Source organism: Camelina sativa, chromosome 5, assembly GCF_000633955.1.
Source record: "Camelina sativa cultivar DH55 chromosome 5, Cs, whole genome shotgun sequence".
Taxonomy (NCBI): Eukaryota; Viridiplantae; Streptophyta; class Magnoliopsida; order Brassicales; family Brassicaceae; genus Camelina; species Camelina sativa.
This window is the reverse complement of record NC_025689.1, coordinates 28,472,598-28,486,108: the sequence shown is the minus strand read 5'-3', so window position 1 is coordinate 28,486,108 and position 13,511 is coordinate 28,472,598. Positions and strand designations below refer to the sequence as shown.

Sequence of the window (13,511 nt, the reverse complement as noted above, 5' to 3'; positions counted from 1 at the left end):
TTAAAAAGCTTGAATAAAATATACCTCTAAATATATATTGTGGTTATCTATTTCTATAAAATTTTACTACAAAAAATGGTTTTATATTATTATATAATGTTATGACATTTTTTTTTTCTCAACACAAATTCCTATTTGTTGTTAGTAAAAACTTAAATTAAAAATACCAAAAATAATTAAATATTTGTTCATTATTATTAAAATAACCCAAAATACAGATAACTTCTTATGTCTGCTATTTTTATTTCACTGGAGTTCGACTTCAATAAATCATATTATCTCGTATGATAAAAATGAAGTGATAGGTTATATCCTTTAGAAACATAAATATCAGGAAAATAAAATCTCCATTCCATTCTATAATATTACAAAATAAAATTTATAAAATTAGAATATATCGCATAATTATAAACACCAATTGATTAATTAAATAGCAAATGTAGTTTAACTAATTTGTTTTTTTTTTGTAGGCATCATTTAATTAAGAAAAATACCCGAAAATAAAGTCGAAATATTACGAGGATCGTCCATATGTTTTTAATTTATTTATTATTACTTATAAATCTCCAAAAAAAATAAAATAATAAAAAAGCTTTATCTCTACCGTTGTCGTCACTTCCTCTCCGACGGAGGAAAAGTACCCACCGCTTGAAGAAGAAGAAGAAGAAGATTCATAAACACACAGAGCTTTGACTCTCGAGGAATAAGAAGAAGATGGTGAGGATCATTCCCATGGCGGCGTCCTCAATCCGACCTTCTCTCGTCTGCTTCTCCTCTTCGTCTCCTCGCTTCCCCGTTTCTTACCTCTCCAGAAATCTCTCTCGCACTCTCCGTAATCATCCCTCCCTCCACCACCTCCACATATATAGATACAATCCGGAATCAATCAATCACTGTTCAATTGATTAGTGAATTCTAGAGCTAGGGTTCTGAATTAGGCCGATGTGATAACGTCATAGAGCTGAACGTGAATGAGTTTTTTTTTAGAATTATCATTTCTTGTTTTGATTTTTGTTGCAGATGTTCCTCAATCACAGCTTTTTGGTTTAAATGCTAATAAGCTTTTGAGAAGAAGTGTGAACTGTTTAGGAGTGGCTGAATCTGGTAAAGCAGCTCAAGCTAGCACAGCTACTAGTCAAGATGATCTTCTCACCTGGGTTAAAAATGACAAGAGAAGAATGCTTCATGTTGTTTATCGCGTTGGTGATTTGGACCGGACGATTAAGTACATAAGTTTTTGACTCTGTTGTGAATTTTTGCTTTGATGGTTAATCTCTGAGTAGTTTTCTGAAGATTAATGTAATCATCTAATATTGCTGCAGATTCTACACAGAATGTCTTGGAATGAAGCTTTTACGGAAGCGTGATATACCAGAAGAAAAATATACTAATGCTTTCCTTGGTTATGGACCTGAAGATTCACACTTCGTGATTGAGCTCACTTATAGTAAGTCATATATGTTGATCATTTAGCTCCAATAACCCTAAGACTATGCATTTTATGTAAAGATGGTTTTGGCTTGCCTTTTTTAATATGTAAGTTTGTTTACAGATTATGGAGTTGACAAGTATGACGTCGGCGCTGGTTTTGGTCACTTTGGTATTGCTGTTGACGATGTGAGCCTCTACAATCTATATGAAATTTATGTCTTTCTTTGAAACAGTGTTTGATGTGTCTGATTTTTACTCTTTCCACCACATGGTTTTATTTCTAAGAAGTGAATTTTTTTTTTTTCCAATCAGGTGGCGAAGACCGTAGAGCTTGTAAAAGCCAAAGGGGGTAAAGTATCACGGGAGCCTGGTCCTGTCAAAGGTGGCAAAACTGTAATCGCATTCATTGAAGATCCTGATGGTTACAAATTTGAACTCTTGGAAAGAGGTCCTACACCAGAACCTCTTTGCCAAGTTATGCTCCGTGTTGGTGATCTCGATAGGGCCATAAAGTTCTATGAGAAGGTGAGTTGTCCTATGAAATTGTTTTGAGATGTGATAGTTTATAGCCTGAACAGTATATGTTTGATCTGATATATTTTATACTTCTTTTATAAGAATGCGTTCTTATCTTTTAATCATATGTGCTTGCTTTCTTTATAGGCTTTTGGAATGGAACTTCTGCGAACAAGAGACAACCCAGAGTACAAGGTAACTTGAACTGCCTCACGAATCTAATTCTTAGTACCCACGCGACCTTAAACTTCCATTGTCTATATGTTGTTACATGCAAAAGCTGCTACTAGCGTTTTTCTCTATCGGTTTGATTTAGTCTTTTGTATAAACTCACTTACCGTAAGTGGTTATTTACAGTACACAATAGCCATGATGGGGTATGGTCCAGAAGATAAATTCCCTGTCCTAGAGCTGACATATAACTATGGTGTTACAGAATATGATAAAGGAAATGCTTATGCTCAGGTAAGAGAAACATTTGACATACAATTCGTGTAAACTCCTTTACAACTGGAGGGTGTCCATAGTTTTAACTTGTTTACTTGTATTTGATTACTATCAGATTGCAATAGGCACGGATGACGTTTACAAAACTGCAGAAGCTATAAAACTCTTTGGGGGGAAAATCACGAGGGAACCTGGTCCCTTACCAGGTATAAGCACGAAGATCACCGCGTGTCTGGATCCTGATGGTTGGAAATCGGTAAGAGATTGGTGTGTTGTGATAGATTCATATATTGATGGAAAGAGCTCTGAATTTCGCGTTTTGAGTTTGCGACTTTCGGCTTTGTAGGTGTTTGTGGACAACATTGGCTTTCTCAAGGAACTGGAGTGAGGGGATGAATGGAGAAAGGAGAAGAGAGGCATCAAATGCATGACAATGGCTTATGAGGGAGACAACATGGGAGGCCTTTGTTTGTGTTACATCAGTTTGGGGTTTGATATAATATCTCTCAGTGGTGAGTATATTGTTTCGAAGTGAATGATTTGTTTTTTTTCAGAATCTAGTGTAGTTGTTTTACAGGATTAAACCCCATGATTGCGTCTTTGTATATTACTAGTTTCCACTTAACATCAATTGCCATTAAATAAGATGATAAGTGGATTGATAAAAAAAGTAAAAAGCGATCTATTCAAACTTATAACAATACACTATGCATATTGGCTCTTGGGGACATGTGAAAAGTGAAGACAAATCTAATCATAGAATTTTAATTTTTTCTCCCCTCAAAATCTTATGCGGTTATCTTTACGTTAAAAGAACACCCACTTGAAATAATGTAATTCCTTAATTTTGTTTGATTAGGGGATATTATTAACAAGGTATGCTTATTGTAAAAGTTTATGGATAGATTAACTGGCGCTAGATTTAGTTATACAAAATAATTGTGAATTACAGTTAGTGAAACCAATAAAATTACCTTAAGACAAGATAAAAGGGACACAAAAGTGAATGATTTATTTTGTTTTTTTTTTCAGAATCTAGTAGTGTAGTCATTTTACCGGACAAAACCCTATGTTGCGTCTTTGTATATTACTAGTTTCCACTTAACTATTAATTGTCATTAAATAAGATAATGAGTGAACGATAAACAAGAATTTTGGTTTTTTCCCGAACTTACAAGTTACAACAATAAAAACTTATACAACGCACATTAGCTCTTTAGAGACATGTAACATAGTATAGGATATATATATGGAAAGGCTACATTAGTATATATATCCTAAGAAAAAAAGAAGAAAAAATATCTTATTATAGAATTTAAAAATTGTTTCTTCCAAGTATTATGCCTAGTCGAAGTTGTGAGGATCCTTACACTTAAACAACACCCACTTTTAAAATCAAAGTTTGACATCAATTCTTAAATTTTGTTTATTCGAGAATTTATTTACAAGAAAATTTGCAATTTTTTTTTTTAAATGTTACGAATAGACTGATCGACGCTACATTTGGGGGAGGGCTGATAATTTTGAAGGATTTAAGATATTTTGGATTTTAGGAGATTTAATTGGGGTTTAAGGAATTTTAGTGAATTTGCTATCATTTTCTATTTCTAAAAAAGAAAAATAATTTGTGATTTGATGAAATTTAGTGAAAATTTTTAAAATATTTATTGGTGATTTTAAGAGATTCTGAAGATTTTGAAGGATTTTGAAGGATTTAAGATATTTTGGATTTTAGGAGATTTAATTGGGGTTTAAGGTATTTTAGTGAACTTGCTATCATTTTCTATTTCTAAAAAAGAAAAATAATTTGTGATTTGATGAATTTTAGTGAAAATTTAAAAAATATTTGTTGGTGATTTTAAGAGATTCTCACACAAAAGCACGTTCTTCCGTTCTTTCTCGACTTGTTAAACACAAAAGGCACCCATATACGTAATAGTCATTGGTCACAAAAAACTGGAACAGAATATGAAGATTAACAAAAGTAACTCAAGAGAAATACTTACTTTGGCAGGAATTTATATACAGCCTTAAGTATTGATAGTATTTGTGCAAACTGCTAATATAAAAATTAGCCCAACCAAAAGTCAAAACTTCAAAATAATGGCTCAAAATATGTGTAGGTCCATAAGATACCTGGGATTTTTTTATTTCTTCGAGAATCAATGTCTTCTTCAACATTGAAAGGCACATGTCATAGCTCTTTACCAATCCAAAACTAAGAGAAATAAATAACATCGTTAATCCTGGGAAGTAGCAGATTATTTAGAATTCTAGGCGATGTAATTCTAATAATTATGTAGAACTTAGGGACACTCCAAATGAAAGGGAAGATGAGGAAACCAAGAATAGGTAGAAGCGGTCTAGCTGCTTGAACCGCCCGTTTGATGTCAACTCTCTATGATTTGATTAATTTTGCAATTTTTTGTTAATAAATTTTTGTTTTAAATCCCACTTTCAGAAGGTGTGATTTTCTCAGCTCTATTTTTCAACTAGAAAGGTATCAGAAGTCTTACAAAATCCTTTTACTGATTTTTTTTAAAAAGACATTGTTTAGTTTGAATAACAGGAGATTTGATATGATTTTCATATATAGTTGATTGAATAACAGGAGATTGTGAGTGATTTTAAATGATTTAACATAAAGTGCAGTTTCAATAACATGAGATTTGTAAACAGATTTTAAAATCTCAATTTGAATAACAAGGGATTTTAACAAAAAACCAAAATCATCTAAAATCCTAGTTTCAATACACCTCTAGATTTAGTGATATGGATATTTTTGAATTAAATAACTTTTTACGTAATCAAAATCTTACCTTAAACAAAGCAAGTATTGAAACATCACGACATCGTATATTAGAAGACTAAAAGATTGGTTTTAGATGATTGTATACGTCATCCTAAAGATTTTTTAGAACTAATTAGTCTAAGCAACACAAAATTAAAACATGCCAAACGACGTCGTGTAAATAAATATATTTGACGTCGTTTTACATTTTCCCATCGTTTTGTCACCTAGGTTAACATTTTGTTATTATAAAAGGATCCAACACTTTTTTTAATGTGTTTATCATATCCGCCGTATTTTTTGTTCTTACAAACTTAGCAAAAACATAGCTTAAGAAAGTTTGGGATTATTCAAACGCATCAATGAAGAAACCTCGTATCTGATTCAATTCATTTGAAGAAACCTCGTATCTGATTCAATTCATTTGCAGAAGGTATGCGCTAGTTTAGGATCTTTTATATTCAAATTATTTAACTGTTTTTTAAAATTATTTGCATTACTTTTCGGTTTTCTTATTACTGAATACTCATTGATTATCTTAGTTTAATAGCTTGATGTTTTTGTTTTGACTCATGAATTTTCAATGAAAAGATAAATAAATTCATCAAAATGTAATATAAAACATCTTCTAAATAAAAAAAATCATTAGATAAACAATTCGAGGTCATCTGTAATGGTGGAAAAATTATTTGAGATCTAACACAATATGATCATAAAGATGATATACGAAATTTCTGGATAAGAATCCAAATATTTTGATTTTTGAGAAACATGATATACATATCCGACTTGAATCTACTTCCAGTTTATTTTTCTTAAAACACACACACACATATATATATATATATATATATATATATATATATATATATATATATAAACACACACAGTTGAATCCCACCTTGTAATTAGCAATGTAATGACCAGAGAGATCTTTGTACATGCTCGAGTAGTTGCAGTTTGGTTTAGGACAATAGCACAAAGAGGAATCACAATCCTTTTGATGAATTAATTCATCACAATAAGAGACTTCTCTCTGCATTCATGTTTAGCTTTTGGGCAAGGGGCAATTACGGCTTTCATAATTCTCTCCATTATTCTAGATCAGGAGAACAACTATTGATCTAGCATATTCAGCGGTTTGGTTATTTTCTAGATCTCGAATAATGGATAGATTTGTCGAAGCAGTCATTGTCCATTGCCAAAACGCTAAACATGGCTGTACAGAAAAGTTCTCTTAGCTTTATGGCAAAGAATAATTACGTCAGGATAATTCCTCTAATTGTTATTTTGCTAGATCAAAGTACAACTACTCGAGATTGCACAAGGATCTCTATGGTCATTTCAATTCTAACCACAAGAATCATTTCTATATAATCACATTTCATATGGCCAAACCCTGATTCCACAGTTTAGTCTAATAAAAAGAACAAGCTATATGTCCATTGGTTGCGGTCCAATATTTCGATGAGCCACAAAAATATATTTGACTACGAACTGTATTGCACCTTCTGTTCTAAGAGTTGGAGAGGTCTCCTATGATATTTCATGCTCGATCGTATGTAACACTATGTCATTTGGGTTATCAGAGATGAATATGATTCAGAAAGTGAGATTCCAAACTTCAAAGAAAGACTTCATGTTAGTTCCTAACTATTTTCTGAGTGAGTCTCTGTCATATCATCTAATCTCCTCTGTCAACGCTTTCTATTTATTTTGTATATTTGTTTTCCTTATATAGTCCTATAGTCTCTGAAGAAATCTTTTTGAAAGGAATTACATCGTTCTTTATAAAGAGATGATATAAACCCAATGAGAAAAACCTTAGTAAGGTAAAAAAGGTACAACCTCACAAGCTCCCCCTCATCTGATCAGGATTTCATCTTACAAGTCTTGTTGACGACGCATTCTAATGTTATGGATATGTTTCCTGAACGTATTCGTGGGTAATGATTTTGCAAAGAGATTTGTAGAATTCTCGGATGATCAAATATATCTTACTTCAATGTTTTTGTTCTTCACGAATTTTTGGGTGTATCAAAAGAACTTTGGAGGGATATGTTTGGTTACATCACTTTTGATATATCCTTCCTTTGTCTGAGTAACACATGCAATATTGCTCTCATATAAGAGAGTTGGCTCTGTATTCTGACAAAATCTGCTACTTGATTTGATATGGCTCTGTATTTCCTGATGAGTCCCGACTATATTAAGATCATCAACATATACCGCGATTTTCACAAATCCGGAGTTTATTTTCTTAATGAAAACACATGGGCATATAGGATTATTTACATATTCTTCTTTTGTTAAATGCTCACTGAGACGATCATACCACATACGTCCAGACTACTTTAACCCATATAATGATCTCTGCAACTTTATTGCACATAAATCTTTGGACTAAGCTTTTAATACTTTTGGCATATTAAATCCATCAGGAACTCTCATATAGATATCAATATCTAATGATCCATATAATCATTGTGTAATGACATCCATGAGACGCATGCCTAGATTTTCACCAGCTACTAGACTCATTAGAAATCTAAACAATATTGCATCCATAATAGGGGAATATGTTTCCTCATAATCAATCCCAGGTCTTTGAGAAAATCCTTGAGCTACAAGACAAGCCTTATATATCGTAATTTCATTTTTCTCATTTCCTGTTCTAACGAATACCCACTTGTATCCACTACAAGAAAACAAGCGTTTAGCTACTCCAATAATCCTCGCTAAACCGTCGCAAAAACCTATTTTGCAACTACTACGCGATTATTTAAGATGGTCGCTAAGAAATGGTCGCAAAATTTAGGTGTCTCAAAATGGTCGCAATTTTACGACGAAATTATGACTGCCGTTATATAGTCGCTAATAAGCGACTCTTTATAAACTTTTTATATTAGGAAGCTTCGGTCGTAAAGGTAGTTACAAGTCAGTCGCAAGTGGGTGATTAAATTGTGTGACCATTTTCAGACTCCTTGCTGTCGTCGCAAAATAGTCCTCGTTTATTAGTAACCATTTTGCCACTAGTCTGATAATTTCATCGAAATAAATTTGGTCGCAATTTGGTGACACTTTAGCATCTAATAAACCTGTTTTATCTATCAAATTTGGAATGAATCACAATAAATTAAAATTGAAAACCAAATTACCACAAAAGATATCATAATCATTCATTAAACATAAAGCTTAGCATAATCATTGTATTAACCAAAAAGATCATCCTAAAGCAAAAACAAGTAAAAAGTCTCAAACAAGCAATTCATGTTTTTTTAGAAAAGACATTGTTTAGAACTTGGAGCAAGTGGAGAAAGGGGATGTGGTGGCTGGTGTTGTGTCTAACGCGGTGGCTGGTGAGTACCTGACACGGTGGCTGGTGGTATGATGTCTTCAGGTGTAGAGTCTTCAGGTGCAGTTGCTAGTGTTGTTGCTGGTACTCTTGGTCGCAAGGAAGCAATAATAGTATCATATGCTGGATCTTTCTCTTTCACGTAGATGAGAAGCTCTTGATGCTCCTTCTCACGTCGGGCTTTCTCAGCATCTAGATGAGCTATCTTCTTGCAAAGTTGTTCATGAAGCTCGAGAAGTGATGGTGGAGAAGATTCTGCATAGCTTTCCTTCCTTTTCCATTTCCTAAGTGTCTCAACAAGAGATCCAAGACCAAAAAGATTTCCCTTCTCATTTGTTTGAGTACACTAAAACTGTAACACCCGCAAACCAATTTTTGGTAAATTGGTGGGGGTGTCGATCGACACCACAAGAGGTGTCGATCGACACTGTTTGTTTCGGGTTCGACCGGTTTGATTTAATTATCGATTTCTAGCCGGTTTGGTTTAAGGAAACCATTGAACCGAGGTTTAAAAGAGGGAAAACGACATAGGGTCGTGTTTTTGTTGATTTACGCCGCTTGAGAGAAATAGAAAAGGAGAAAACAGTTCCTAAAGGTTTTTGAGAGAGATTGGTGAGATTCCTTGCTGTTCTTGGGAGATCTAAGGCTGGGAAAGTGCTAGAAACTTGCTAGGAGTGAGAGAATTCGTTCTTATTGGTCAGAATCTTTCTGCAGAGAGGTGAGTGCATGACCATGGCTAATCTAAGCCTTTGATTCCCTTGTTCTTGCTTGTTTGTTGCTTGTTTGTGTGTTTTTCTTTCTGGGATTGGTTGATACAGGTTCCTACGGATGTATAAGGCTTGGGTTTCGAGTATTGGACGATTTGGAGGAGATTTGGGGGCAAGATTCGACTCTCGACTTCGCGCGGATCGCAGTTGCAAAGGGAGTGTCGATCGACACCACTTGGTGTCGGTCGACACCAGCAAATTGGGCATCGATCGACACTGTGGGGTAGTGTCGGTCGACACCAAGGCCAGTGTCGGTCGACACTAGGCTGGTGTCGGTCGACACCTCCCTTCCAGCGAGACGATGTTTGATTTCCTGGTTTGTGTGTTTGTTTGTTGCTTGTTTTGGAACTTTGGAATCATTGTTGCTTGTGTGTATAGCCCAGTAGATGGGAGAATTGCCTCACTGAGTGTTTATCAAATACTCATGCATCTCAATTTGTGTTTGTGGTGCAGGTAAAGGCAAAGTGTGATCGTGGAATCAAGGCAATGAAGAGGAGGATGTTCTAGGGACTCGATTGGATGTTGTCTGGCATTGCTAGGTTGCTAGAGTTGAGTCATTAGAAACATTGCTAGGTTGCTGGTTTCATGTTTCTTGTTGTTTGGAATTTGGATATTGCTTATGCTATGATATTGGATTGTTATTGTTTATTATTGGATATTGGTTTTGTTATTCCGCTGTTGATTGTGAATGTGGTTAGGTGGCTAGTGGGTATGGGACCACTAGTTGGAGTTTATATATATATATATATATATATATATATATATATTATTTATTATTTATAAAAAAAAAAGGTCGGTCGTTTCATTTTGTTATTAGAGCCCTTACGGTTCTATGTTTGGGTTCACTAGGTTTCTGTTGTAATGATTCCACGGTGAGTTTATGTTTGTGTGTTATAATAGAAATTGTTTGCTTAGTCTTCTGTTCATGGTATTGCAGATGGCTAGAGATGATGCTGTGGCTGGTCGTGGTCGTGGACGCGGACATGTTCGTGGACGCGGACATGGTCGTGGTTGGGGCAGAGTCCCAGTGGTTAGTTAGACCGAGGACCAGAGTGTGACAGCTGAGGATGTTGGCGAGTCATAGGGGGTTCCGGGGGATTCCGTGAGTGTGGCAGGAGGGGGCGGTGTTGATGCTCCAGTGGCCGGTGATGCTAGGGTCCCGGGTGTGGGAGTCCCAGCGGGTGGAGACCCTGGTACTGATGTTGCAGCTATGCTAGCAGAGGTGTTAGAGCGGTTACCACCAGCGGTACCGGCTCAGGCTCAGGTAGTGCCACCAGTGGTGGCGGAGGAGCGGCAGCCAGTGGTTGCGGATGTGGGAGCACATGGACGTTATTTGTCCATGCTTAAGGAGATGAAGGATCTTTTCACTGAGAGGTTTTCGGGTGGTACAGATCCTACTGCTGCGGATGCGTGGAGACTGGTGTGGAACGTAACTTCCATACTCTGAGTTGTCCTGAGGAGTTTTGTGTGGACATAGGGGTCTACTATTTGAGGNCAGCAGGGTGGTTCTAGCAGGGGTGGTAGGTCTGCACAGGGAACCAAGATGAGGTGGGATNTGCTGAGTTGTGGTGGAGATCAGTGGCTGCTAGGAGAGTGCAGTGGGAGTTGACTTGGGCTGACTTGGTCTTGGAGTACAACCGCAAGTATTTCCTAGAGAGGCATTGGATCGGTTGGAGGTGCAATTCCTTCAGTTGTCTCAGGGGACACAGTCAGTANCGGCAGCAGTGGCAGCGTTGCAGCTGGTGCAGCCTGGAGGTCAGCAGGTGGCACGGATTGAGCAGGCACCACAGGTTTACACGACAGTAGAGCCTGGTGGAACCAGTGCTGGGGCGATCACAGGTATAATTTCTGGTACTTAAACTTTGTGAATTCTAGTAGGTTCAGATTTTATGTTTTTCCTGTGATAAAGTGTTAGGTTCTCAACACATGAGGTTTGTGTAGGGACCTTGTTGGTGGGCGGGTTTAAATCCCATGTTATGTTTGATTCTGGAGCTTCTCATAGCTTCATTACTCCGGAGTGTGCAGAGAGTGCGGATATCAGAGGAGATTCCGGGGAGCGTGCAGGAGTTGTCAGAGTTGCGGGGGGCACATTTCTGAGGGTCATTGGACAAGCTAGAGGAGTGGATATTCAGATCGCAGGAGAGTCGTGGCCAGCGGATTTGCTTATCAGTCCAGTGGAGTTGTATGATGTTATTCTTGGTATGGATTGGTTGCATCGGTATAAGGTGCATTTGGATTGCTATCGGGGTAGAGTGGAGTTTGAGCGTCCAGGAGGGAAGTTGGTTTTTCAGGGTATTAGACCGACTTCGGGGAGTCTCGTGATCTCAGCCGTTCAGGCAGGGAAGATGATCGAGAAGGGCCGTGAGGCCTATCTGGTTACTATATCTATGCCAGAGTCAGTGGGGAAGTCTACGGTTAGCGGTATTCCGGTTGTGGAGGACTTTGAGGATGTGTTCCAGTCATTGCAGGGATTACCACCATCTCGGTCGGATCCTTTTACCATTGAACTGGAACCGGGGACGACACCGTTATCCAAGGCTCCTTACAGAATGGCTCCAGCAGAGATGGCAGAGCTGAAGAAGCAGCTAGAGGATTTGTTGAGTAAGGGATTCATCCGTCTTAGTCTATCTCCGTGGGGAGCGCCGGTGTTGTTTGTGAAAAAGAAGGATGGGAGTTTCAGGTTGTGCATTGATTATCGGGGTTTGAACCGGGTCACTGTGAAGAACAAGTACCCTCTCCCTAGGATTGATGAGTTGTTGGATCAGTTGAGGGGTGCTACTTGGTTCTCTAAGGTAGATCTGACGTCGGGTTATCATCAGATACTGATTGATGAGGCAGATGTGAGGAAGACGGCTTTCAGGATGAGGTATGGGCATTATGAGTTTGTGGTGATGCCTTTCGGGTTGACTAACGCGCCAGCAGCGTTTATGAGATTGATGAACAGCGTGTTTCAGGAGTTTCTGGATGTGTCTGTCATCATTTTCGTCGATGATATCCTGGTTTATTCTAAGAGTCCTGAGGAGCATGCAGTGCATTTGAGGGCAGTTATGGAGAAGCTGCGGAGCAGAAGTTGTTTGCTAAGTTGAGCAAGTGTAGTTTTTGGCAGCGTGAGATAGGCTTTCTGGGTCACATTATTTCTGCAGAGGGGGTTTCTGTAGATCCAGAGAAGATTCAGGCTATCAGAGATTGGCCTAGACCTTAGAATGCCACAGAGATCAGGAGTTTTCTTGGATTGGCAGGTTACTACAGGAGATTTGTGCAGGGGTTTGCGAGCAGAGCATGTCCTATGACTAAGCTGACAGGGAAGGATGTTCCTTTTGTTTGGTCAGAAGAGTGTGAGGAAGGCTTCGCAAGCCTGAAGGAGATGTTGACTACTGCGCCAGTGTTGGCTTTGCCTGAGCAGGGAGAACCCTATGTGGTTTATACTGATGCATCTAGAGTTGGTTTGGGGTGTGTTCTGATGGAGCATGGGAAGGTGATTGCCTACGCTTCGGGGCAGTTGCGGGTGCATGAAGGCAACTATCCTACTCATGATTTGGAGATGGGTGCTGTAGTTGTTGTCCTGAAGATTTGGAGATCTTATCTTTATGGTGTAAAGATACAGGTGTTTACAGATCATAAGAGTCTGAAGTATATATTCACTCAGCCTGAGTTGAATTTGAGACAGAGGCGGTAGATGGAGCTTGTGGCAGATTATGATTTGGAGATAGCCTATCACCCTGGTAAGGCTAACACGGTTACAGATGCTCTGAGTCGGAAGAGGGTAGCTTTGGCTCAAGAGCAGGAGATAGAGTCTCTGGTAGGGTAGATCAGTGCTTTGAGCTTGTGTGCTGTTTCACAGTNATCAGGTTCCTGGCGGATTACTGAAGAGTTTACCCATTCCTGAGTGGAACTGGGATATGATCACTATGGATTTTATGGTAGGATTGCTAGTGTCACAGACCTTTGATGCTATTTGGGTCATTGTGGACCGGTTGACTAAGTCAGCACATTTTCTGGCCATTAAGAAGACTGATGGAGCAGCGGTCTTGGCTAAGAAGTATGTGAGGGAGATTGTCAGATTGCATGGGGTGCCAGCGAGCATTGTGTCTGACAGGGATTCTAAGTTCAATTCAGTGTTTTGGAAGGCATTTCAGGCAGAGATGGGTACTAAGGTGCATATGAGTACAACTTATCATCCCCAGACAGATGGATTGTCTGAGAG

General features: G+C 37.9%; 1 protein-coding gene across 1 annotated transcript; it reads left to right on the top strand.

Moving 5' to 3' along the window:
- LOC104787728 (probable lactoylglutathione lyase, chloroplastic) lies at positions 715–3,039 on the top strand. Its single transcript, XM_010513343.2, has 9 exons — positions 715–832; positions 1,021–1,225; positions 1,323–1,447; positions 1,553–1,617; positions 1,744–1,956; positions 2,095–2,142; positions 2,305–2,412; positions 2,510–2,650; positions 2,741–3,039. Exons 1-9 carry the CDS (start codon positions 715–717, stop codon positions 2,780–2,782), a joined length of 1,065 nt encoding a protein of 354 aa, XP_010511645.1. The 3' UTR covers positions 2,783–3,039.

What these genes read in the sequence shown, in the direction of transcription:
- LOC104787728 (XM_010513343.2), top strand. Translation starts at nt 715, where the DNA reads ATGGTGAGGATCATTCCCATGGCGGCGTCCTCAATCCGACCTTCTCTC. An exon ending in GATTTGGACCGGACGATTAA is followed by an intron (nt 1,226 to 1,322) that starts GTACATAAGTTT and finishes ATATTGCTGCAG; the next exon opens with ATTCTACACAGAATGTCTTG. An exon ending in CCATAAAGTTCTATGAGAAG is followed by an intron (nt 1,957 to 2,094) that starts GTGAGTTGTCCT and finishes CTTTCTTTATAG; the next exon opens with GCTTTTGGAATGGAACTTCT.